The sequence below is a fragment of the Dama dama genome, chromosome 27, assembly GCF_033118175.1.
Source record: "Dama dama isolate Ldn47 chromosome 27, ASM3311817v1, whole genome shotgun sequence".
NCBI classification, from domain to species: domain Eukaryota; kingdom Metazoa; phylum Chordata; class Mammalia; order Artiodactyla; family Cervidae; genus Dama; species Dama dama.
Window position 1 is genome coordinate 52391356 of NC_083707.1, and position 25803 is coordinate 52417158.

The following is a 25803-nucleotide window of genomic DNA, read 5'->3' on the forward strand; positions in this document are numbered from 1 at the left end:
CGTAGGCTGTTTTGCCTTCGCACTTTTCACCCCAGCAAGATTTTTATCAGATGACCTGGAGAATTAGGTCTGTAAGAATTAATAAACCCCCAAATAAAATTAACAGTATTTCACACTGAACACGTTAGAATTTGTTATTGAGTAAACATTGGTAGAAAGTTTCCTTACAAAATTTAAACCAAGACCTAGGAAATTTTGGCCTAGTTAAAATAAATCTATAAAATAAAAATGATAGTAATATAAATATGAGCAGAAAAACTTGACATGAAACCCAAACGGATGAATGAATCAAATCTTATTGTGAAATGCACATACAATGAAACCAACCCCAGTAAAATTTTTTAAAAAAGTAGACTATAACTGTGATGAATAGAAGATAAATCAAGAAATTAAAATTGTTAATTCAAATTCACTCTAGAAAGTAAAATTGCCAAGATCCATCAGTGGTGACAAAATTCATTCAAATATGTTTGCAATCATAAAGAAATGCTTTCATGGTCAAAGCATTAGAGTCACAAATAATGTTCATAGAAGGAGGTTCAAGATGGCAGGCTCCAAATATCTTCTACCTTTTTTATGGTCAAAGCATTAGAGTCACAAATAATGTTCATAGAAGGAGGTTCAAGATGGCAGGCTCCAAATATCTTCTACCTTCTACCTTTTATATGGTGGAGGAGGCTTCTCTCTCACCATGCTTTATGCTCAGTAGTGGTCAGTTTTTATTTATTTTTTGTCTTTTCTTTTTTTCCCTACCTTTGCTTAATTGTCTATGTATCTTTTTACATGTCATTTCAAATGAACGTCACAGTAGTTGTATGAGCTGAATTCACTGTTACCCCATTGTATAGCCCAAAGAAACGGAACAAGGTACTGGAAGACTCACACAGAGTAGGTGGCCCAGACAGGCTAGAATTTTAAAAATAGTCTAATTCCTACTTAAACATTTTTTCATTCCGCCACAGCATAACTGACAAATTCTGATGATCATTTATCTTAAGCAGTCAATCTATGAAAGATTATTCTCTATTACAATTGATGGTTAATATGGCCCATCTTTCTTGAAACTGCTTTTGTTGTTCAATCAGTCGTGTCTGACTTTTTGCGACCCCATGGACTGCAGCACACCACACTTCCCTGTCCATCACCAACTCCCAGTTTTCTTAAACTCATGTCCATCAAGTCAGTGATGCCATCCAACCATCTTATCCTTTGTGGCCCCCTTTTTCTCCTGCCCTCAATCTTTCTCAGCATCGGGGTCTTTTCCAGTGAGTCAACTCTTTGCATCATGTGAGCAAAGTACTTTTACTTTGGTTTTCTATCAAGAATGCAGGTGTGATTGTCTTATGTGGGGATGATTGTGACTCATCTGAAAGATTTATTCTTCATTCTTTCTGTTTCTCCTAGGACCCCTGAGGTTCCTCTCCCAGACAGAATCTGTCACTGCCTTCATGGGCGACACAGTGCTACTCAAGTGTGAAGTCATTGGGGAGCCGATGCCAACAGTACACTGGCAGAAAAACCAGCAAGACCTGACCCCCACCCCTGGCGACTCCCGTGTGGTAGTCTTGCCCTCCGGAGCCTTGCAGATCAGTCGACTTCAACCGGGGGACATTGGAATCTATCGATGCTTAGCCCGGAATCCAGCCAGCTCAAGAACAGGAAATGAAGCAGAAGTCAGAATCTTATCAGGTATTGCAGTGTTCTTTATTCTCATCAGAATTATATTTTCTAGAGTAGTTTGAATAATTTTTCCTTGAACACGTATTTGGTGGTAGTTTTTAAGTTCTGTATTGTTTATTGCATTTAGTTTTATATTGTTTTCCTTCTTTTCTAACTGAACCATTAGAAGAGGATATGCCAAAAGCTTTTCTTATCTTTCTATGTCTTGTGGTAGAACTTTCCAGAGAAATGGGTATTTTCGTTATGATTGACTTCATTCACTCACTCATCCCATTAATACTTACAAGTGCTTATTTGTACAAAACCCATTGCTAAACATTGTTATTATTATTTTTTAAAATTTTCCTTTGATAATAGTCTAAGAGGTAGTTACCTCTATCCCTGATTTCAGAGGCTGAGGTGAGGTTTAGCAAGGTTAAGAGCCTTCCCCAAGTCAATACTGAACATTCCTGTGCTTGTCCATGTAGGCACTCATTTCTGAGAAGCATTGAGCTAAGTATTAGGGATCCAGAAATGACTAAGAGTGACACAGAGCCTGGATTTCTTGAGTTCTGGACACAGAAGTAGCTACAGTCAAGTGTGATTGATATCATGATAAAGAAAGCTGTTTCTCTGCATCTCTTATTTCCATGTCTCTTCCCTGCAAAATCCTTAAGACTCTGGGCTCATTTTTCTCTCCTAAACAATCAATGATTGGAATGGACATTTTTTAAAGATCTTGTTCAATAACTGCTACCTTCTTACGGCTGTGTACTGGGTTGGCCAAAAAGTTCGTTTGGGTAGGTTGTAACATCCCGAACGAACTTTTTGGCCAGCCCAGTAATATCTACTTTCTCATTTAATTTTACTTCTAGGATTTGCTTGGACTCATTTGCGCAACTCACAAAAAAAGCAACACTTAAGTAATTGTGACAGACTCGCTGTCAAAGCGCTGACTTTGGCTCTTTCTCAACATCCTGGGTGTAATTATTACAAGTCACTCAGCTAAGTAGAGGGTAACATCCATATGTCATTCCAAATGCAAACTGGTAATTCGATTGAAAGTTTCCAAGACTTTAGTAAGGATGTCTCTAAAACTTCTTCTAACTCTTTTGTGGACTCTCCGTCACAGGGATACTGATTTAATTGTGTCAATAACCATCAGTGACACTGTGTTCTTCCATTCTCTGGGCAGCAACAGATGCAAATGTAGTGTTTATTCCCAGCACGTGCATGCATTTATTTAGGCAGCCATTAGATACACAAAAATTTTAAATATTTATATTCACATAGCCTAAATAATGTATCTTGGTCAATCAGATGAGAAACCCAGGTAAGCCACGTGGAAAATTGGCAAGAATATGTTTGATTATCTTAATATGACTGAAAAGTCTATTTTCTAGTGGTGTTAAGGGATAAAGTTGGACTAATTAAATATTAAAAATGAAAGGGAAACTTTTGAAAGACATAGAAACATAATCATCAAATCACCGTTTACATTTATTTGTTCATCGTGTGAAACACATTTGCATTGTAATCCATGGGGATTTATTTAAAACCAAATTTCATATTGTTACCCAGCTAAAGTCAAGAATACATAAGTGTACTTTGGAGGTGTATGGGTATTTCTTACCTGGATAAAAACTACTATTTTTTAAAATTATTGCATCTAATGAGTATATTTCTGCAAGTTTTATGAATTCAAATAAAAATTCCACAAAGGAGTTATGAGCTGACATACCAAACAGACCTGTGCTATTAGCATACTTGATTAAGCCTATCTCCTATACTATTGTCCCCATAAAGAATCTGTTGAATGGCCACGTTTGTCTCATTTATCCCCAAGATTGCAAGTTGGTTTAGAGGTCAAATCTATCACAAGTACAAAATTGAGTGAGAGAATGAATAAATGGATGAATGCTCAATTTCAGCTTCTTTTAGTTGCCATTGTGATTTTTCTCATTTTTAAAATCATGCCAGTGCTTTCTGAATCAATTTCTACTTTCTAGAAGTACCAATTTGAGGAAGTCATAATTGCATAGGTATATTGCCCATTCTCTATACAAACACACATTTAATAGGGTAAGATAAACTCAGTTAAAATAGAAGCCCATCATATTAGTAACATGACTTAGAAGCATTAATGTGACCTGTATTGTTACAACTCTTTAAAAAATAAATTTTCCACAGTCATTTAAATATTAGGTTGATGAATGGATACATCTATTTATGATTTAGTTTGAAATATAAATGCTAATTTGAAGTTTTGCAACTTGGTTCAACACTTGTTTTTTTTACCACAGTTCATAGAGTATTTTCATTTTGTGACGTGTGTGGAGAGCTATCCATTTCTAAAAAGCATATAATTTGATATCCTTATTCAAATTTATTAGCATACATTTCTGGTTGTCACTTCTATGTATCAGGTATCTAATATCACCAAGTAACTAAGATTCATAAAATTCAGATTTTAAGAATTAATGAATTGTTTTGAAATACTGTGTTTCAGCAAGCAGTTGAAGTTTATTCACTACACAAATACTTTGTTCAATAAACTTTTGAGTGAAGCGTATGTACTTGCCATCACACAGGTTGCTAGGGATACAAAGTTGAAAGATAATACCCCCCAAAAGTATTTCTAGTGGGGGAAACAGACAAAGCAAGTAGACAGTGTTTTGGAAGAAGAAATATAGAGTGCCATTGAATTAATAAAGAAACACCAGTGTGCCAGTCTTGAAGAAAAAGTAGTAGCTAGGCAAAGAGAAGATTACACCAGGAGGAAAGAGCCACATCAGCAAAACCAAGAGAAAAGCTTTTCTATTCGGTTTAACTGGGCCATGAGGCACAGGAAGTGTTGGTAGAAAAGCTGGAAGCAAGGGTGATAAACCACAGGAAGCAGGATGTGGTAGAATGTGCAGCATTAATTCTGGAGAGAATTGATCGAAACTGCTACTAAAATGATATCAGAAGGGGTTGAGAAGGGCAACTGGATGGGGGGATATTAATGACAGGTCTTGGAGACTTACCGAATGTAACCTAAGAGGGAGGGTATGGCATTCTTCTCAGTTAAAGCCAGGTAGCAGCACTTTTCCTGAAATTAGGGGCAAGGTAGTGATGCCACTGCAGTTCAAATCAGATTACAAAGTTTAAAAAAAATTTTCCCATCACATTGTATATTTTCAATGTTAAATGAGTAATTATTTCTTTCATTTAAAGATAGAAAAAGTAACTCATTTAATCTGCCGATTAATGTTTTAAGACAAAAATAAAATTAAGAGGAATTGTACATTTTTAACAGAGTGAGTTCTGTTAAAGAAATTTTTTTTGGGGGGGGGGGAATATTTATAACAACACTAAAGAAGAGTTTAAACGGTTTAAAATGTCTGTCTGTGATGGAGAACATAGGAGAGATTGAAGCAGCCATTATGATTGTCAAGTTCATTTTATACAGATTTCATCATGTCTGAGTGCCAAACAGTAGATTGAATTGCTGAATTATAAATCTGCTTTGGGCACTAGGTTGAGTAAAATAACTGGCCTATACACTGGAACTCTGATTTCAGTTTTCTTAATGACCTAATTGAATTGATCAATTGGTAATTCAGTCTGTTGTTCATTCGTTTAACTATAATTAGATGACTGTAGGTCCTGGATAGACTTGAACTAAATACCTGTGTAATTAGAGACATTGGCTTTTAATGGAATAAATTGGACTGAAATATACTTTGAATGACTTTTCTCTATAATATTTATTTTTATTGGATTAAATTTTAATACAAACCATTCCAAAAGGCATATTATTTAGAAGGAAAACCATGTTTAGGGGTTTTAAAAGAGTTTCAGAATTTGTTCATCAAGAAAAATTTATTATTAACTGATAGGTGCATTAAATTTTTTAGTTTGATTTAAGGTTACCTGTATTTCAAAGTTAATTACATTTTGCTACCATTTAGCTGTATAATTTCTACAAAAGAATGGTCTGTAGAGGAAATCAAAGAAGACATGTTCTTTGTTTTGAAATTTACTATCGAACCAGACAGTTAATTCATGTAGCCATATGACTAACGTAATGCAAGGAATGGTAAATTTAGGTAAACCTCTCTAGTTTCAAATCAATACAGACAAGGAATACATCAGTTCTAGATGGAAAATTTGCAAGGTCTTTATAGGGGTGATTACTGTTCTAGATCATCAGGAGGTAACCATTTGTAGAATGATAAGAGCAGATGATAAATCTGGAATTAGAAGCTGAAGCCACCTTATGAAGAACCTTGAATCCCATGTCTAGGAAGTTAGACTTGATACTATTCACTTTATTGGTAATTGGGAATGCTCAAAGGTTTTTGAGCAATGAATTTCATGGCAGAAACACACACTCAGGACAACAAACACGGAAGTGAAGAACACATCACATTAATGTATTACCTGATATTTTTGGATCATACTTAATGTTTTTTCCTGTGTTGAAGGATTTTCCCAATGTTTGCTCTCTTTTTTTAGGCTACTTTTGAATAGAACTATTCCCTAAGCCATGCTATAAACAGGGTGAAATAATTTCTTATGCTTCTCTTTTATATGTGCTTAGAAAAGAGCAATGTTCATCACAACACTGTTTACAATAGCTGGGACATAGAAGCAACCTAGATGTCCATCGGCAGATGAATGGATAAGGAAGTTGTGGTACATATACACAATGGAGTATTACTCAGCTGTTGAAAAGGACACATTTGAATCAGTTCTAATGAGGTGGATGAAACCAGAGCCTTTTATACAGAGTGAAGTAAGTCAGAAATAAAAACACCGATACAGTATATTAACACATATATATAGAATTTAGAAAGATGGTAATGTCTTTAGATGTTAGGGTCTTTAGAAATACTCTATACATGAGACAGCAAAAGAGACAGATATAAAGAACAGACTTTTGGACTCTTGACAGAAGGCAAGGTTGGGATGATTTGAGAGAATAGCATTGCAACATGTATCTTCAGTTCAGTTCGGTCGCTCAGTCATGTCCAACTCTTTGCGACCCCGTGAATCGCAGTACGCCAGGCCTCCCTGTCCATCACCAACTCCCGGAGTTTACTCAAACCCATGTGCATGGAGTTGGTGATGCCATCCAACCATCTCATCCTTTGTCTTCCCCTTCTCCTCCTGCCCCCAATCCGTCCCAGCATCAGGGTCTTTTCCAATGAGTCAACTCTTCGCATGAGGTGGCCAGAGTACTAGAGTTTCAGCTTCAGCATGTTACCATATGTCAAATAGATCAGCAGTCCAAGTTTGATGCATGAAATAGCGTGCTCAAAGCCGGCGCACTGGGCCAACCCAGAGGGATGGGGTGGGGAGGGGCGTGGGAGGGGGGTTTGGGACAGGGCCACACGTAAACCCATGGCTGATGCATGTCAGTGGGCAAAAACCACCACAATATTATAGAGTAATTAGCCTCCAATCAAAATAAATTAATATTTTTAAAAAGAGCAAAGTAGAAGACCATATTATTTTTTAACCAAGGGAAGTTTGTGTTTCCTAAGTGTTATACCAGATATAATCCAGATTATATGAAGGGGTTAGCTTGTGGGATATCATATATATTTCAATGGATTAGGTTCACATTGAATTACTACTGATTAATCAATGGATATTTAAAATTCCCGCTTTGAACTATATTTATAATAAAAGTTGTAAAGCAAGCGGGGAGCCTGACATGAAAGTACAGGTCTTGGTCTCTCCACTTGCTGCCTGTGCAGTTAGAGCAAATTGCTTAATCTAAGTCTACATTTTTTAACTTTCGTAAATGTAGAAAGTAACATCATACATTTCATAGGGTGGTTATGACACTTCAATTTTATTGGCCAAGTGCAATGCCTGGGATTGCCAAACCCTTAGTAACTATCATGATTACTGTGGCATCCTAGAAATTCCAACTTTAAAGATTTTGATTCTCATGTTAAGATTATCTTTCTGATGAGAATTTACTTGACTTTGATTCTGGATATCTGAACATTGATTTACATACTGGTAGTTAATTGCACATGGTTTGTGCTGCTATCCACAGTAGTCTCTTTCTGCATTTCCTTTACACGTCTGTTAGAAGTCAGAGTATCCCGCACCTGTTTCCTCTCTAGTAACTCATTGATATGTGATTTGAATCCTTACCTGTCCATCAACATCATTTCTTTGGCTATATGAGATATTACAAAAGGGACTGACTTAGAAATAAGGTTTAGCAGATGGATAAGACTTCTTAGTATGTGTTCTTTATTAGTTATTACCAATTATTTTAATCCTCTAAAATTTTTATTTTCTTTATCTGTTAAGAGGTTGCAGTAGATCAGCTTTTCCAAATCTTCTCACTACCAGGAATCATTCTTATTGTTTTATGCACATTCATCCCCAACTCTGCCTTTATGATTGTAATGTTTAAGAATAGAAATTTGCTAGACAAATTCTAATGATTAAGCACCGTAAAGCCAATGCTAAAACATAACAATTATAGGGCAAAATGTGATTTCATAAAATAGGATATTGTTCTACTACACTGACTTTGAAAACAAGTTTATGTCAGTTTTTTTTTGCATAGAAACCTGACCAAAAGAAGATCTGATACTTTTTATTGTGTACAACTGACTACTCATTTAGTGAATAAAGTTCATGACATGATTTGCCTCCAACCCCAGATGATAACTTTATCCTGCCATTTTGGAGAGCCTGAGCTGGGAAGAGCACAGAAACCAGTGGACAATCATGTTATATTATCTGAATTAGTTATTCATATATTAGTTATTAGGTCTTTAAACCAATGCAAGATAACTAAGATAACCAGTGTTTCACAGAGTTGATGAAATCCCATTCAGATGCAACAAAGTCTCAACTATTAGTAACTTGAAGCTGACTTACTATTGGATATGTAAGACCATGAGTAGGTAATATCCATTTAGTTTTTGGATTTGTTAATAAGCACTTGGGGTAATCAACAAGGTCCAAGTTGAAAGTACTTGAAATAGTTGGGGGAGGGTGGTCTATGACATTTTTCTTGCTGTTTCATCCTAATGCAACTAGTGATCTCCCCTTCACAAATCCACTTAGTTTTTTTCTGTTTATTGATTATGTATTCTTCTTAACTTTCATTCCCTGAAAGGTTATTGTTTCATATAAGGTTAAAAGCAAAACGACGTGCTTGAGAGTGTTTGCCACCATGAAGAATACTCATTTCTTGAAAAGGAGGGAGCTTGTCTTTTCCTAAGGGTCTACTGGGCTGATATCTGGTCAGCTCTACACTTACTAGGAATATGACACTTAGCCCTGGATAGGGTAGTCTTCCCTAACTCATACATAAACAAGAGGCTTTCTCTAAGGATGTGTGGAAGCAAAACCCATAACCTCTAAGTTCAGAAGTCACAAAAAATTAACTAAAGAACTGGTAGTCTGTCTTCTTCAATCATATTAGAAAAACACTCTTTAGTTAAGAGTATAACTTCACTGATTCAACATTGGCCAAATAGGAAATGTTTCAAATACTTTTGGTTGGTTCTTTATAAGGAAAAAAAAAGAGTTAGAATAACAAATTACTTTTCTGCAAAGTTTTAAGTGCTGCATTATGCATTTATATAAATTATGAAGATTTCTGGGTTCCCTAAACTAACTTTGACACATCATAATGGCAACATTTGTTTTCTGCGATTCTACTGTCAGCTGTAAAATTAAAAAAAAAAAATCATCCTATAAAAGAAAAATCACTTCCTTTAGATCTGCTATAAAGTGAAACTGATAGACTCAGATTTTGCCTGTGAGACAGAAGGGCTATATTCACATGCCAATGACAAGAATAGACATTCCCTCTCTTCTTCCAAGCTCTAACTACAAATAGAAATATGTGTGTGTACATGGAGAAGAAAAGAGGAAATATGAACAGATGCAGGAGTATTTACAGAGAGAGTGCCATTTTTAGTAATGAATTGGTGTATAAATGAGGAAGGAAAGTAATAGAATCCTAGAGCTTCTAAGAAATGGCTCCCTTCTTCCTCTCTGTTCAGAGCTCCTTGGCTTTCTGCCTGATGGAGTTGTTTTGTTTTGTTTTGTTTTCTTCTTTTTTGAGGGGAGGGTGCTCCAAGATTGGAGTCTCTGTTTCCCCCCGTCCTGTGGAAATCTTGTAATCAAATCCCACTGGTCTTCAAGGTCATTTTCCCTGAAGACTCCCAGGCCCTTTATCAGGTATCCAGATTGGGAAGCCTGATGTGGGGTTCCAAACCTTCACAGCAGTGGGAGAACTTCTTTGGTCTTATTGTCCTCCAGTTTGTGGGTCACCCACCTGGCGGGTATGGGGTTTGATTTTGTCGTGATTGTGCTCCTCCTACCGTCTGCTATAGCTGCTTCTTGGTCTTTGGGCAAGGGATATCTTTTTTTGGTGGTTTCCATCATTCTTCTGAAGTTGGTTGTTCAACAACTAGTTATGATTTTGGTGTTGTCCCAGGAGAAGATGAGCACACGTCTTTCTACTCCACCATCTTGAACCAGAAGCTTTTTTTTTTTTTTTTTACTAAATTAATTTTGATTCCTGTGATCCATGTGAATTAGGCTGATTTTTTGGAGAAAGAAATGGCAACCCACTCCAGTATTCTTGCCTGGAAAATCCCGTGGACAGAGGAGCCTGGCAGGCTACAGTCCATGGGGTCACAAAGAGTCGGACACGACTGAGTGACTTCACTTTCACTTTCTTTCACTTTAATAAAAGACATGCTAAGTACAGAGTTAAAAGAAGTTTAATGGAATTTTTGGCTCAAAGCAATATTAGAGCAGTACTTGCCACGTGGCTCAGTGGTAAAGAATCCACCTGCCAATGCAGGAGACACAGGTTGGATCCCTGGGTCAGGAAGATCCCCTGGAGGAGGGCATGGCACCCCACTCCAGTACTCTTGCCTGGAAAATTCCATGGACAGAGGAGTCTGGCAGGCTACAGTCCATGTGGTTGTGAAGAGTTGGAGCCGACTGAGTAAGCACAAATGCACACACATTTTAGGGTACCTACTTATGTTTGAAAACTCATGGTGGCTGCTGAATTTCCTGAAACAGAACTAGATGGGGATGGCTAAGGAGCCAGCAGGTGGACAGTAGATGAGCTTGAAACTGAGGCTATAGACAGAGGAAACTAGCTCTGTGAAGTTAAATCAATTTGTTACTCTTATGCCTGGGAAGAAATCAAAGCGAATATCCTATGATAGCCTGCAGTGCCCTTTTATTTCCAGCTGGAAAAGTGTTTTACATTCCAGTGAAGCAGGAACTTAATAAGGAAAACAAGAGTATACTATGTGTGTGTGGGGGGGTAGGTTTTACATTCAGAAAGCATAACAATTAAAAGCAAGGACTAGTTATTCTGAGGAAGACAGTCATTAAGTTGTAAAAACCAGTATTTTTTTTCTTGCTGACACAGATGCCAACAGTCCATCATCAGATCTCTCTGTGCCTCAGTTATTGTTTAGATTCTGCCATGTAAGCTTAGTGTTGATATTCCTAAAGAGTAGTTTAGGAAACTGGCCTCATTAGGAAAAATAAATAAATCATTGTCATTTCAGGGTAAAGATGCTTTCCAGTTTGCCCTGGGTAGTCCTGGTCATACCCGATGTCCTAGAATAATTATAAAGAGAGTTACCTTTCATTCTGAAACATATCCCAGGTTATGAATATATCCTGAAATATATATCAACCTGAAATATATCCCAGGTTGAATAATTTATATATTCAGCCTGGTCATGGATCATGAAGTAACACAAAATTATGTGACCCCAAGGCATTTGGAAAAACCTGTGAATGCAGAGAGTCAAATCTAGCTTCTAGCTGGCCTAACAGATTCAATAAATTTGGCCAGTATAAGGGCTAATAGAAGCCTGTGTAGAAACTTGTTTTGTTTTGGGAAATGTCTTTAAATGGTAAATACTCTCTTCACTTTCACTAGTGCACTTTCTCCGTTTGGGGCATGCGCTCTGCAGATAGTAGAGTTCTTTCTGAACACGTGAAGTGTAAGTTAAATATGTCAGGTTATATATTTCAAGATGCTTTTTAACTTTCAATAGCAAGTTAGACAGTGATAGGAAGACAGTGATAGGAGATTCTTAAGTTTTGCACTCTTCCCTAACTAATGGTTGATGATGGATGGGGAAGAAGGGAAGGAGGAAAGGAGGAGTATATTTAACTTATTCCTTCTTCTACCTGAAAGATGCAAAATTATCCCCATGTTGAAAGGAAATGGGCTTCTTGAACATCTAAGAAAACTGGGTGATTTATTCGGACTGTCGCTTTGTCAGTTCTTCAATGTATGGTCCGTGAATCCCTGGTGTTTCTCAAGATGGTGTCAGAAGATCTTTAAGGTTAAACCTTTTTTAATAATAATCCTAATATGTTTGGGAGGTATTTTTTTTTTTTTACTTTAGTGACTAAGAATGTCTTTGAAGTAGTAAAAATTATGAATTTTATTAATTCTTGATTCTTAAATGCACATCTTTTTAACATTCTGGATGTCAAGATGGGAAATATACTCAAGATTATCAAAGTACAGAGTTTTCTTTGAGGAGTAAACACACGATCATTTGAGATTCAAGATGAATTAGCTACTTTTTTTTTTTTTTTCCAGAACATCATTTTTACTTGAAAGGACAATCAGCAGGAAAACTGTAGCTATTCAGACTTGAGTACTCGTTAGACATTTTCTCAAAAATGAGCGAAGTGAGTCAGTCAGTACAAGGAAAACAGCATTTGCTGCCAACTATGAAATTCAAGCTTTTAAGTTAAAATTAGAAATTTGGAAATCTTGTATCTGCCACTGGGATCTTGACAGCTTTGCAATGTTAAAAGACCTTTCTAGTGGGATTGGTTGTGATAGTAACAAATGAGATTTTGTGATACTGTATAATGAAATGTGTCAACATTTGGAAGATCTGTCTAATTCACTGTACCATTCCAAATGACCAGTGATTGATGTGACAGAATCAAGCATGGGCAAAAATATGTTCAACATGCAAGGTAGACCGGTGGATTTTTATATAACACAGCACAGAATGTTTATTGATATGACGTCAGATTTCACATTACAACTTTCAGAAAACTATTTATTGAGTTTCGTTGCTGTCTTAAAGGATAAAATCTGCAATTCTCTGAAAAGGCTGTTAAAAATACACCTCCCTTTTCCAACTACATATCTATTTGAGGTCATATTATTTGCATGTAATTCAGCCAAATCTACATATCAGAACAAAGTAAATGCAGAAAGTAACAGAATAATCTAGTCATTTTTGTTTAAGGATTCATTACAAATGTACAGAAATATAAAGTACTACCACTCTTCTCAATTTTTTTAGAGAGTTTTTTTCTTTTTTAATATACTGATTCTGGTGAGATGTGAATAAATAGTTAACAAATAAATATTTTCATCTATTTTGATTTTTAATATTGTAACTGTTTAGAGCTATAACCTGTGTAAACAGAAGTTCTTTGGTTGCCTCCATAATTTGTAAGAATGCAAATGGTTCCTGAGACCAGAGAGTTTGAGATCCATTGTTTACATTCTTATTCATTTTCCTGGTGCTTGTAGCTGCAATCCTCTCAACTCAGATACTAGGTTAAGACAAAGTAGGCCAATTTTTTCTTTTTAAAAAGTTACAAAGAAAGGAAGCAAGGGAGCGAGGAGGAAGGAAGAAAAGAAAGCATACGGGAAAAAAAGCAGCATGTTGCCATAAGGTGTTTCTACAATTTAATGCAATCTGTGTGTGTCAAAGATCTGTATCACTGTAATGACTGTTTTCTTTTTATTTCTGTACCACCCGGTTGGTCTCTGAGGAGGATTAGCTGTACCTCCACCAGCATGACAATGAGATCAGATCAGAGAATCAGGCTAACATTTGCCTCCCAACAAGAAAATGATAAACTGGATTTTAGTTCAGGCAAATTGTGACTGCTTATAAGCCATTTAGAAAACACAGTTATGACATGTGTACATTCACTTCTATGAGTATTATATGGAAAAGGTCTGCTTTTGAATTTTTTAATATAAAAATTTACATTAGAGGAAAAATCATTGTTTTTTTCTGATTTGATTTGAAAGCTATTGCGAAATATGTTTTCTCAAATTCACCCTTGCATTTCCCTCTCATTTTAAAATTTAAAACATATTACACGTACATGAACTTATGTGAAACATATGTCAGTTTGAAGAATAAAAACAGAATGATTATTTGTGTACATATCACCAATTTATGAAATAGAGTGTTCCAGACTGGTGTTATATGTCATTTCCTTGTGAAATCATGTTTTTTAATTTGCTTGATTTTTTTCATATTCCATTAGCTGAATAACTCCATTTGGGTCTGAATAATCTATACCGACATAGCAAGAACACAAAAATAATTTTATGAATAATTACTAATTCCATCATAGCTCAATTAAAATCAATTTAGTCAACAAAAGTCATGACCTAGAATTTTAAGTTCACTCTGCTCAGGTCTTTCTCATCTATATCATTATTGAGCCTGGAAGGAGAATTTTCATTTTCTCCTAAGTATTTGCCATGTGCTTTAGTCATTAGCTTTTATAATTTCTTTGTTCCTCATGTAATTTTCAACCATTTTGCAACACCAGAGTTTCAAATAACTCCTTACTCTTAAAAAAAAAATTGTTCTTAATAAAAATAGTTTTAGAACTCACAGAAAAATCCAAAGATGGAAAGAATAACCACCCACAGTTTTATCACACAAAGATAACCTTGGCAACTGTATCTCCTTCCTTCCCACTTTAAAACTTAAATACGTTTTCTTGATGTTCTAAAAAAATAATAATAATTTAAAGGAGAAAAATAAGGGATACATCAAGTTAACCATGTCTCTTTAAATAGCCAGAATCACCCAATACTGAAAACAAACAAATAAAAACCAGAAAGCAAAAGTCAAAATAAAAACAGTAACCACCCAAAAGGTTACTTGATATTTCACGTTGCTGAGTTTTTTATTTGTTTTCATGTGTGTGTCAGTTATCTGCTGCTGTATCACAGACCACTCCAAAATGTGGTGATTTCCATCATTAGGTTGTATAATCCTGGGGTTTGTCTCAGCTGTTCCTCTGCTCGTTTCACTTTGATTCACTCAGACGCCTTTGACCAAGGTGGAAGGCTTAAGATGGCCTTACTCACGTGTCTATTAGCTGGTGCTGGTGTTTGGCTGGAGAACTCAGTTTTCCTCTGCGTGCCTTCTCATCCTCCAGTCGGTAAGGCCAGTGTGGTTGTTCAGAAAGCGCCATGGCAGAAACTTGTAAGGCCCCCTGAGGCCTTGTGTCCAGAACTCATCAATTTAATTCCCAACACAGTCAATTAGTCACAGCAAGATATGGGGTCAGGCCAGATTTAAACCATAGCAAAGTGTACCCTCAACTCTGGACCAGAGGAGCTTGAACAGTTCGTGATCATATTTAATCTATCACGATGTTGTGAGATGTATGAACTATTTACTGTTTAAGACCATTTTTATTTTAGCTTTGAGGAGTACTTCCATAATCTTAGAATTTATCAGATTCAGTAATGACAGGGAAATATCTTTGGGGAAATGAAACCAAATTTCCCTGCCAAAGACTGACATTTCCATATGTATAAAGGGTAACACATATGACACGCATGAGATTGTCACATGTGACACATTGTCATATGTAACAGATTGTCATATGTGACGCACCGTCACATATAAGGGTGACACATACGACGCAGGAGACTGGAGTAATTTAGAACGTTTTTGTTGCTAAGTCATGCCCGACTCTCTTGTGACCCCATGGACTGTAGCCCACCTGGCTCCTCTGTCCATGGGATTTCCCAGGCAAGCATACTGGAGTGGGCTACCATTTCCTACTCCAGGGGATCTTCTCAACCTAGGGATCGAACCTGTGTCTTCTGCATTGCAAATGGATTTTTACCACTGAGCCACCAGGGAAGCCTAGAATATATGTGCTCCACCTAAAAATAGCAGATGGCAATTTTGTGGCACTGAGCCCAGTGATGATAATATTTTAAGATAAAGTCAAAAATCTCCTTTTTGTGGCTGAGGAGGATTCCTACCATTTTCTATTTGTACCACATCTTCTTCCATTCATCTCTTGTTGGACATTTAGTTTGTTTCCATGCCTTGACCACTGTGAATAGTGCTGCTATGAACATAGGAGTGCATGTATCTTTTTGAATTATAGTTTTGTCTGGATATATGCCCAGGAGTGGGATTGCTGGATCATATAACAAGTCTGTTTTTCATTTTTTTCAGAAACCTTCCTACTGTTTTCCATAGTGGGTATACCAATTCACATTCTCGCCAACAATGTAGGAGAGTTCCTTTTTATCCACATCAGGGATTTTATTTTTAAGCAACATTTTCCTTCAAAACATTTTCATTTGATTTGAAAATTCACTTTCAAGCAGGATTATTAAACAAACCACCAGCAATTCTGAAAAACAATTGTGACATTTTATCTAGAATATTGGTTTAATAAAGATTAACACATTTTGAAAATTCTTTCAATATTTTCATTGTGAAGAGTATTTATTTTTGTTGCTGTATCAAGCAGAAGCAGATGTGAGAAGACTGAGAAAGTGTGAATTTATCTTTCTTCACGCAAAGAACATTTTAGATGACAATTACTCTCCCAGCTATTAACAAGAGAGTTGGTGTTCTTTTATTCACCGGCGATCAGCTCATGTGTAGTTGGGTTCAATCAGGGGAAATTTAACAGCAGTGTTGACGTGTGTTGCAGACCTCTTCCCACCTCACTTCCTCCTGATCACCGAGGGCCCCCCGTGCGCGTGTGCACACTCAGCTGTGGCTCTTTGCAAGCCCACGAACTGTTGCCCGCCAGGCTCCTCTGTCCGTGGGATTTTCCTGGCAAGAATACTGGAGTGGGTTGCCATTTCCTCCTCCAGGGGATCTTCTCAACCCAGGGATCGAACCCGAGTCTCTTGTCACTCCTGCATTGGCAAGAGGATTCTTTACTACCTAGCTACCTGGGAGTCCATGGCCCCCAGGACAACCTATTTAAATCTAACTGACATTTCCTTGTCACCCCAACCCTGGTTTTGAAGATGTCATTGCCTCATTTTCTTTGCTTCAACATTTTGCTTTGGGTTGGCAAAATGAAAGATTATATGCTAATTCTATTTAATTCATTAATTTGTAAGCAGCCACAGTTAAGCCTTCATAGGGAAATGCAGGTTTTAATGGGGACCTGGAAATACAGCTTTTCATCTTAAAGAAATAGAAATTTACTCAGCGGGTCAGATAGAGGATATTACATGGCTGGGAAGATTTCCTCCAAGTCCACCTTCTGGTAATAATGCTGTTGGTGTATCCCAGGTGTTAGGAGGGGAATTCATTTGGTAGGTGAAAGAGGAGCTCTTAACTCTCACCGAAATCTTTCATAACAGTCTTGAACCTTCATATGTTTATTATTTCACTTGATATATCATCTTAGCAATTTTTGGATCAAATGAGTCTGAGGAGAATGAGTCTTTAGGTTGAAAACAGGGTGCACATATCCAGTGGAATATTGCTCAGTCATAAAAAGGAATGTTGAGACATTTGTGGAGATGTGAGTTGACCTAGAGTCTTTCATACAGAGTGATAGAAGCCTGAAAGAGAAAAACAGGTACTGTATATTAACCCATATATGTGGAATCTAGAGAAGTCATGCAGATGAACCTATTTGCAGGGCAGGGGTAGAGAATGGACAGGCGGCCATGGGGTGGGGGATGAGCTGGGAGGCTGGAATTGACATGTGTGCACCGCAGTGTGCAAAACAGCCAGTGGGTACCTGCTGTCACAGGAGCTGGGGACTCAGCTCAGTGCCCTGGGGTCTTAAAAGGGTGGGGTGGGGGAGGGGTTCACAAGGGAGGGGAAATATGTATACATACAGCCAGTTCACTTCAGACAGCGGGAACAGACATAACCTTGTAAACCAAGGATACCTCAATAAAAAAGACATTATTTCAGTTACCTGCTGGTAGCAATGAATAATGTTGTCTAGACAGAACAACAGGAGGATGGGTGATAAAGGAGTATGCTCCTCATTTGTCCAGAATCTCAGCTCTAGGGACAAACCCATTCTTTGGAAAGTTGTTTAAAATAAACAGAAGGGTTAGAAACAGCTACACTTATTGTTATAACAACAAACAAACAAACTTTAGTGTAACTTTGGTGTTGAAGACAACAGATATTTCTAAGTAATTTCTATAATCTATTCCTCAGTACTTGTTTAACACAATTCTAACGTATTATTTTTAATCTTATATCCCAAGCCACAGAAGCAATAAACAAAGCAGATGGAAGTGGAATAGATATTGTGCTGTTATTTAGTCACTAAGTTGTATCTGACTCTTTTGCGACCCTGTGGACTGTAACCCTCCAAGCTTTTTCTGTCCATGGAGTTTTCTAGGCAATAATACTGGAGTGGGTTGCCATTTCCCTCTTTAGCAGATCTTTCCAACCCAGGGATCAAACCTACGTCTCCTGAATTGGCAGGTGGATTCTTTACCACTGAGCTACCAGGGAAGCCTGGAATAGATATTCGTGGCAGGCAAACTGAAAACAGCAAAGAGCTTCGGGTGATAATGTTTAGGAAAGTTACTGATACTGTCTTGTTCTTTAATGACAATAAGTCAACAGGACCTGTAGCCCGCATGAGTGACTTGTGGTCTCAAGCTTTTTCCCTTTGCCTTCACCACGGTGTTATCAGCAGCCAAGAATATTTGAATATCATAATCTTAGAAACTAGACATGGAAAAAAACTTCTAGGAGTCTATTTTATAAGTTTCATTGGCATCTTTCCATTTTTCTTTCCTTCCTCTCCATCACAGCATTTTGTAAAAAAAAACAACAACAAAAAAAACAAAACAATGGTTCCAGCTATATCATTTTTCTTTTCAGTATTTATCATAACAGATGCGATCTTGTGTTTTCTCCCATAGATCCGGGACTGCACAGGCAGCTGTATTTTCTGCAAAGACCATCAAATGTAGTCGCCGTTGAAGGAAAGGATGCCATCCTGGAGTGCTGTGTTTCCGGCTACCCTCCCCCGAGTTTTACCTGGCTCCGAGGAGAGGAAGTCATCCAACTCAGGTATGATAAATGCAGGACTTCCATAAAGTATGTGCCCCTGTTTAACTTCCTCTAATTTGATAGAAGTATCTATTAACACTAGGGGTTTGGATGACAATTGAATAGTCTTTTCACATCCTTGGCATTAGACAGAACATGAAAGACATTTTTTGTTGTTTAGCTGCTAAGTCACATTCTACTCTTAGTGACCTCATGGACTGTAGCCTGCCAGGCTCCTCTGTCCCTGGGATTTTCCAACAAGAATGCTGGAATGGGTCACCAATTCCTCCTCCAGAGGATCTTCCCAATCCAGGGATTGAACCCCACCTTTCCTGCTTTGACAGGCGGATTCTTCATTACTGCACCACCACCTGGGTAGAGTCAAAATCTATGAGACAAATTATAGAAGGAAATTTAGAAAGTCGGGGTTGTCCTTGAGATGGTCCTCCCCACAGAGCCTTCAGAGAAGGTACTTTGGAGGATCTGAATCTAAGGAAGTGGTATAGAGAGTCACAGCTATAACAGATATTCAAGATAAAACAAAACTTGGCTGGATTCAAGTTACCAGATGTAAGTATTAAGGCTTAGTTAGAAAGAAAACTCTTAATAGAATGAAACACAGTTGGAAACATTTTGATAAAAGTGGATTGGTTTTCATTTTAGAAATTAGTTTTATTGATTTTGAGATTTGATGTGGTACTTCTAAACACATATTTTATGGCAAAATAGGTTCATAGGCAATAAATTAATCTGTAAGTTTCATCTGCCTGAAGTATTTATTTATATAACAACACTACATTGTATGGTATCACAATACTTCTGAGAATATGAATGCATGCAATAAATCTGGTTGCAGCTTCAGCATGTGAAGATGTGTTCTTCAAATATGACCAGGCATGCACAGTGCAATATGACATGTAACTTTGTACAAAGATTATTAAATTGGTGGTCAGGACATAGGACATGGGCTCCCACTGGTAGGAATCACTTCTCTGGACCTGCAGTTCTCAAACCCCAAAATGAGAGAATCAAGCCAAATTATGTCTTGTTTCTTTTCAGGACTAACATTAATTTCAAGTTTGAGTGAGTGAGTGAAAGTTGCTCAGTTGTGTCCAACTCTCTGTGACCCCATGGACTATACAGTCCATGGAATTCTCCAGGCCAAAATACTGGAGTGTGGGTAACCTTTTCCTTCTCCAGGGATCTTCCCAACCCAGGGATCGAACCCAGGTCTCCCACTTTGCAGGCAGATTCTTTACCAGCTGAGCCACAGGGAAGCCCAAGAATACTGGAGGGGGTAGCCTATCCCTTCTCCAGCAGATCTTCCCAACCCAGGAATCAAACCGGGGTCTCCTGCATTGCAGGTGGATTCTTTACCAACTGAGCAATGAGGGAAGCCCCAATTTCAAGTTTAATCTGCTTCATTTCTTTGATTACAGTCTTCCAATGGGAGTGGTTTACCTTGAAGGAATTTTTGATCAATAGATGCACTATATTATCAAGCTCCCAGGAAACAGAGCCCTGGATTTTATAATTTGAGTTTTTTGGAGTTCATTTAAACCTTTAGATACCTTGTCTTATATAAACTTAAGTTAATCTACTCTCTAATGTCATATGCCTTCTGTCTTACAGGTCCAAAAAGTATTCTTTATTGGGTGGAAGTAACTTGCTTATCTCCAATGTGACAGATGATGACAGTGGAACTTACACCTGTGTTGTCACATATAAAAATGAGAATATCAGTGCTTCTGCAGAGCTCACAGTCTTGGGTAAGTGAATGACTTGAAATGAGTTTACCTTGTACCCTTCAAAATTTATCACCATGATGCTATAAATGCTTATCATTGAATGCTTTCTGTGTTTATTACTGTGGAATTGCCAGGTTCCAATACTCCACATGTGTCCTTGCTCTATGTTGATTAGTTACACAGGGGTTGAATGCAGTTTTTGAATCCTTGCTCATTGATTAAAATCCAGATATATCACTGCTTAGTCTAATTATTCCAGCTATATAACTAAAACCTATCAAAAATTATTATTGAACAAAATTGACAAATATCAAATGAAAGGTTCCAAAATATCTGGGAGAAATAAATAAGAGAAACTGTGGAAAAAAGTAGGTACTTGAGCAGAAAAGTTAAATGTCATTTGCGATGACAAGGTTTCTGACATTAAACTCAGATGTATTGGTAAAATTGTTTAGTTAATATGGAAATACTGTAAATGTTAGATTGAAAATGAACCATTAAAATCAAATACTTCTAAAGAAAGCTTGCATAGCAAGAATCTAAATAAATGTAAGAGGCACAGATAAGTTCATTAAATTGAGATAGGCAAAGTCATTGTGTCTCCTTGCAAATAAATAATTCTCATATGTGGTAGCTACTCAGTCAGACAAAATGTTGTGTTATCTACCGGGTTTCTTTTAGCCAGCTTCATTTGAATCATGTAGTTGGGAGAAAGTTGTTTAATATTTGAATTTCAATTGCTTTCTCATGTAGCAACAAGAAAAACTTGTTTATCAGTCTTTGAATTTTTTTCCTCTGGAATCTTTTTACCATTTAAAGAGTCTAGGAAAAATCATAGACTTTTAAAAAATTATTCAGTAGAAATGAAAAGGTACAGTCTACTGATTATATCTGCTAACCTATATTGTAATATTACCATGCTATACATTTTACTTTAAAGTTTGCATTTGGCTTTAAAATTTGTTCAGAAAACGCTTTCATCTGTACACAATGTAATAATGTATATGATGGGTGAGGGAATGTTCTCTTTGTTCTTTGATCAAACCATAAACATTAAACTAAGAATAAGCAAAGGACTCTAATTATTTGGTTTTAGAGATAGCATTATTCTAAGTAAAATATCAGCTAACTTCAAAATGACAACAATTTAATTTACTCTTATTTTATATGGAAGTTTTTGTGAAACAACTTTTGCATTTGTAACATCAAAGTACTGGTATTACAGATCAGTTACCATAGAAATTACCTTGTATATTACTGATTATAAGAGAAATGTGGTTATAGAATGACCTAGAATTTGTGGTGACCCGAGCTAAACCTCTAAGTGCAAATACATGAAGTCTAATTAATCAAATTAATCCATCAATTTAGACAGGCAATGCATCATTGATATTTAAATCAAACATCTATAAATACTGACTTCTGAAGATAAACTAGCCAAGAAATACATGTATGGACATATATATGTAGGCACACATTTTTACTTTTTTTTTTTTACATTTTGACTTTTGTATCATCTTCCCCTGTGTATTTCTATGCATGTACGTATGTTCTCTAGTCCTTGATTATTGAGCATTATTTTGTTTTGGAATTTTATTTTTTCAAAAAGCAAGCACTAAGCTGATTTATCATTTTTATAGTTTTGTCACGTATTTGTTTATATCTTGAGGAAAAGTGTCAAGGAAAATTTATATTCTCATCAGCAGTACCAGAGTTTGCCCCTCACGAGAGAGCATTCTCTAACAATTTTATCAAATTGTCTCTTAGTTCTAACTTACATCCTTATTAAATCCATATCATTTTTATAATTTTTATGGACATTTTTGTTTTATATTTTATGACTTGTTATCCAGGTTTTTTGATCTTTACACATTTACTGAAATAGTCATGTTGATTTGCAGGAACTTTTTATTTAGAAGAATAGCAATGATTTGTACACTCTGAGTATGTGTTTATCTGCTGCTGTTCTGATTTGGTTAAATTTTATGTAGGATACCAAGTCTTTCTCTTTATGGTTGCCTTTAGACTTTATTTTTTTTTCCATTTATTTTTATTAGTTGGAGGCTAATTATTTTACAATATTGTAGTGGGTTTTGTCATACATTGACATGAATCAGCCATGGAGTTACATGCATTTTATTCTGAATGTATTCTATTTCTAAAAATCTATTATCAGTTGCAGGTTGAATATGTAAATTAGATGCATTATTAAATTTTAAATATAGATAGAGCTGTGTTTTTTTTATTATTATTATTTTATTTTTATTTTTATTTTTTTTTATTTTATTTATTTTTTTTTATTATTATTATTTTTTTTTTCCAGTGGGTTTTGTCATACATTGATATGAATCAGCCATGGATTTACATGTATTCCCAATCCCGATCCCCCCTCCCACCTCCCTCTCCACCCGATTCCTCTGGGTCTTCCCATTGCACCAGGCCGGAGCACTTGTCTTGTGCATCCCACCTGGGCTGGTGATCTGTTTCACCATAGATAGTATACATGCTGTTCTTTTGAAATATCCCACCCTCACATTCTCCCACAAAGTTCAAAAGTCTGTTCTGTATTTCTGTGTCTCTTTTTCTGTTCTGCATATAGGGTTATCGTTATCACCTTTCTAAATTCCATATACATGTGTCAGTATGCTGTAATGTTCTTTATCTTTCTGGCTTACTTCACTCTGTATAATGGGCTCCAGCTTCATTCATCTCATTAGGACTGGTTCAAATGAATTCTTTTTAATGGCTGAGTAATATTCCATGGTGTATATGTACCACAGCTTCCTTATCCATTCATCTGCTGATGGGCATCTAGGTTGCTTCCATGTCCTGGCTATTATAAACAGTGCTGCGATGAACATTGGGGTGCACGTGTCTCTTTCAGATCTGGTTTCCTCAGTGTGTATGCCCAGAAGTGGGATTGCTGGGTCATATGGCAGTTCTATTTCCAGTTTTTTAAGAAATCTCCACACTGTTTTCCATAGCAGCTGTACTAGTTTGCATTCCCACCAACAGTGTAAGAGGGTTCCCTTTTCTCCACACCCTCTCCAGCATTTATTGCTTGTAGACTTTTGGATAGCAGCCATCCTGACTGGCGTGTAATGGTACCTCATTGTGGTTTTGATTTGCATTTCTCTAATAATGAGTGATGTTGAGCATCTTTTCATGTGTTTGTTAGCCATCTGTATGTCTTCTTTGGAGAAATGTCTGTTTAGTTCTTTGGCCCATTTTTTGATTGGGTCATTTATTTTTCTGGAATTGAGCTGCAGGAGTTGCTTGTATATTTTTGAGATTAATCCTTTGTCTGTTTCTTCATTTGCTATTATTTTCTCCCAATCTGAGGGCTGTCTTTTCACCTTCCTTATAGTTTCCTTTGTAGTGCAAAAGCTTTTAAGTTTCATTAGGTCCCATTTGTTTAGTTTTGCTTTTATTTCCAATATTCTGGGAGGTGGGTCATAGAGGATCTTGCTTTGATTTATGTCGGAGAGTGTTTTGCCTATGTTCTCCTCTAGGAGTTTTATAGTTTCTGGTCTGACATTTAGATCTTTAATCCATTTTGAGTTTATTTTTGTGTATGGTGTTAGAAAGTGTTCTAGTTTCATTCTTTTACAAGTGGTTGACCAGTTTTCCCAGCACCACTTGTTAAAGAGGTTGTCTTTTTTCCATTGTATATCCTTGCCTCCTTTGTCAAAGATAAGGTGTCCATAGGTTCGTGGATTTATCTCTGGGCTTTCTATTCTGTTCCATTGATCTATATTTCTGTCTTTGTGCCAGTACCATACTGTCTTGATGACTGTGGCTTTGTAGTAGAGTCTGAAGTCAGGCAGGTTGATTCCTCCAGCTCCATTCTTCTTTCTCAAGATTACTTTGGCTATTCGAGGTTTTTTGTATTTCCATACAAATTGTGAAATTCTTTGGTCTAGTTCTGTGAAAAATACCGTTGGTAGCTTGATAGGGATTGCATTGAATCTATAGACTGCTTTAGGTAGAATAGCCATTTTGACAATATTAATTCTTCCAATCCATGAACACGGTATGTTTCTCCATCTGTTTGTGTCCTCTTTGATTTCTTTCATCAGTGTTTTATAGTTTTCTATGTATAGGTCCTTTGTTTCTTTAGGTAGATATACTCCTAAGTATTTTATTCTTTTTGTTGCAATGGTGAATGGTATTGTTTCCTTAATTTCTCTGTCTGTTTTTTCATTGTTAGTATATAGGAATGCAAGGGATTTCTGTGTGTTAATTTTATATCCTGCAACTTTACTATATTCATTGATTAGCTCTAGTAATTTTCTGGTAGAGTCTTTAGGGTTTTCTATGTAGAGGATCATGTCATCTGCAAACAGTGAGAGTTTCACTTCTTCTTTTCCTATCTGGATTCCTTTTACTTCTTTTTCTGCTCTGATTGCTGTGGCCAGAACTTCCAACACTATGTTGAATAGTAGTGGTGAGAGTGGGCACCCTTGTCTTGTTCCTGATTTCAGGGGAAATGCCTTCAATTTTTCACCATTGAGGGTGATGCTTGCTGTGGGTTTGTCATATATAGCTTTTATTATGTTGAGGTATGTTCCTTCTATTCCTGCTTTTTGGAGAGTTTTAATCATAAATGAGTGTTGTGTTTTGTCAAAGGCTTTCTCTGCATCTATTGAGATAATCATATGGTTTTTATCTTTCAATTTGTTAATGTGGTGTATTACATTGATTGATTTGCGGATATTAAAGAATCCTTGCATTCCTGGGATAAAGCCCACTTGGTCATGGTGTATGATTTTTTTAATATGTTGTTGGATTCTGTTTGCTAGAATTTTGTTAAGGATTTTTGCATCTATGTTCATCAGTGATATTGGCCTGTAGTTTTCTTTTTTTGTGGCATCTTTGTCTGGTTTTGGAATTAGGGTGATGGTGGCCTCATAGAATGAGTTTGGAAGTTTACCTTCTTCTGCAATTTTCTGGAAGAGTTTGAGTAAGATAGGTGTTAGCTCTTCTCTAAATTTTTGGTAGAATTCAGCTGTGAAGCCATCTGGTCCTGGGCTTTTGTTTGCTGGAACATTTTTTATTACAGTTTCGATTTCCTTGCTTGTGATGGGTCTGTTAAGATCTTCTATTTCTTCCTGGTTCAGTTTTGGAAAGTTATACTTTTCTAAGAATTTGTCCATTTCATCCAAGTTGTCCATTTTATTGGCATAGAGCTGCTGGTAGTAGTCTCTTATGATCCTTTGTATTTCAGTGTTGTCTGTTGTGATCTCTCCATTTTCATTTCTAATTTTGTTAATTTGGTTTTTCTCTCTTTG

The 25803-nt window shown here is 36.6% G+C and overlaps 1 protein-coding gene across 1 annotated transcript in view; it reads left to right on the forward strand.

Moving 5' to 3' along the window:
• The window catches only part of DCC (DCC netrin 1 receptor), a 1105239-nt gene that overhangs the window by 421888 nt on the left and 657548 nt on the right, over nt 1–25803 (forward strand). The window contains exons 3-5 of the mRNA XM_061130661.1: nt 1405–1689; nt 18635–18785; nt 20397–20533. Coding sequence (XP_060986644.1) covers nt 1405–1689; nt 18635–18785; nt 20397–20533 — 573 coding nt within the window. The remainder of the gene's footprint in view (nt 1–1404; nt 1690–18634; nt 18786–20396; nt 20534–25803) is intronic.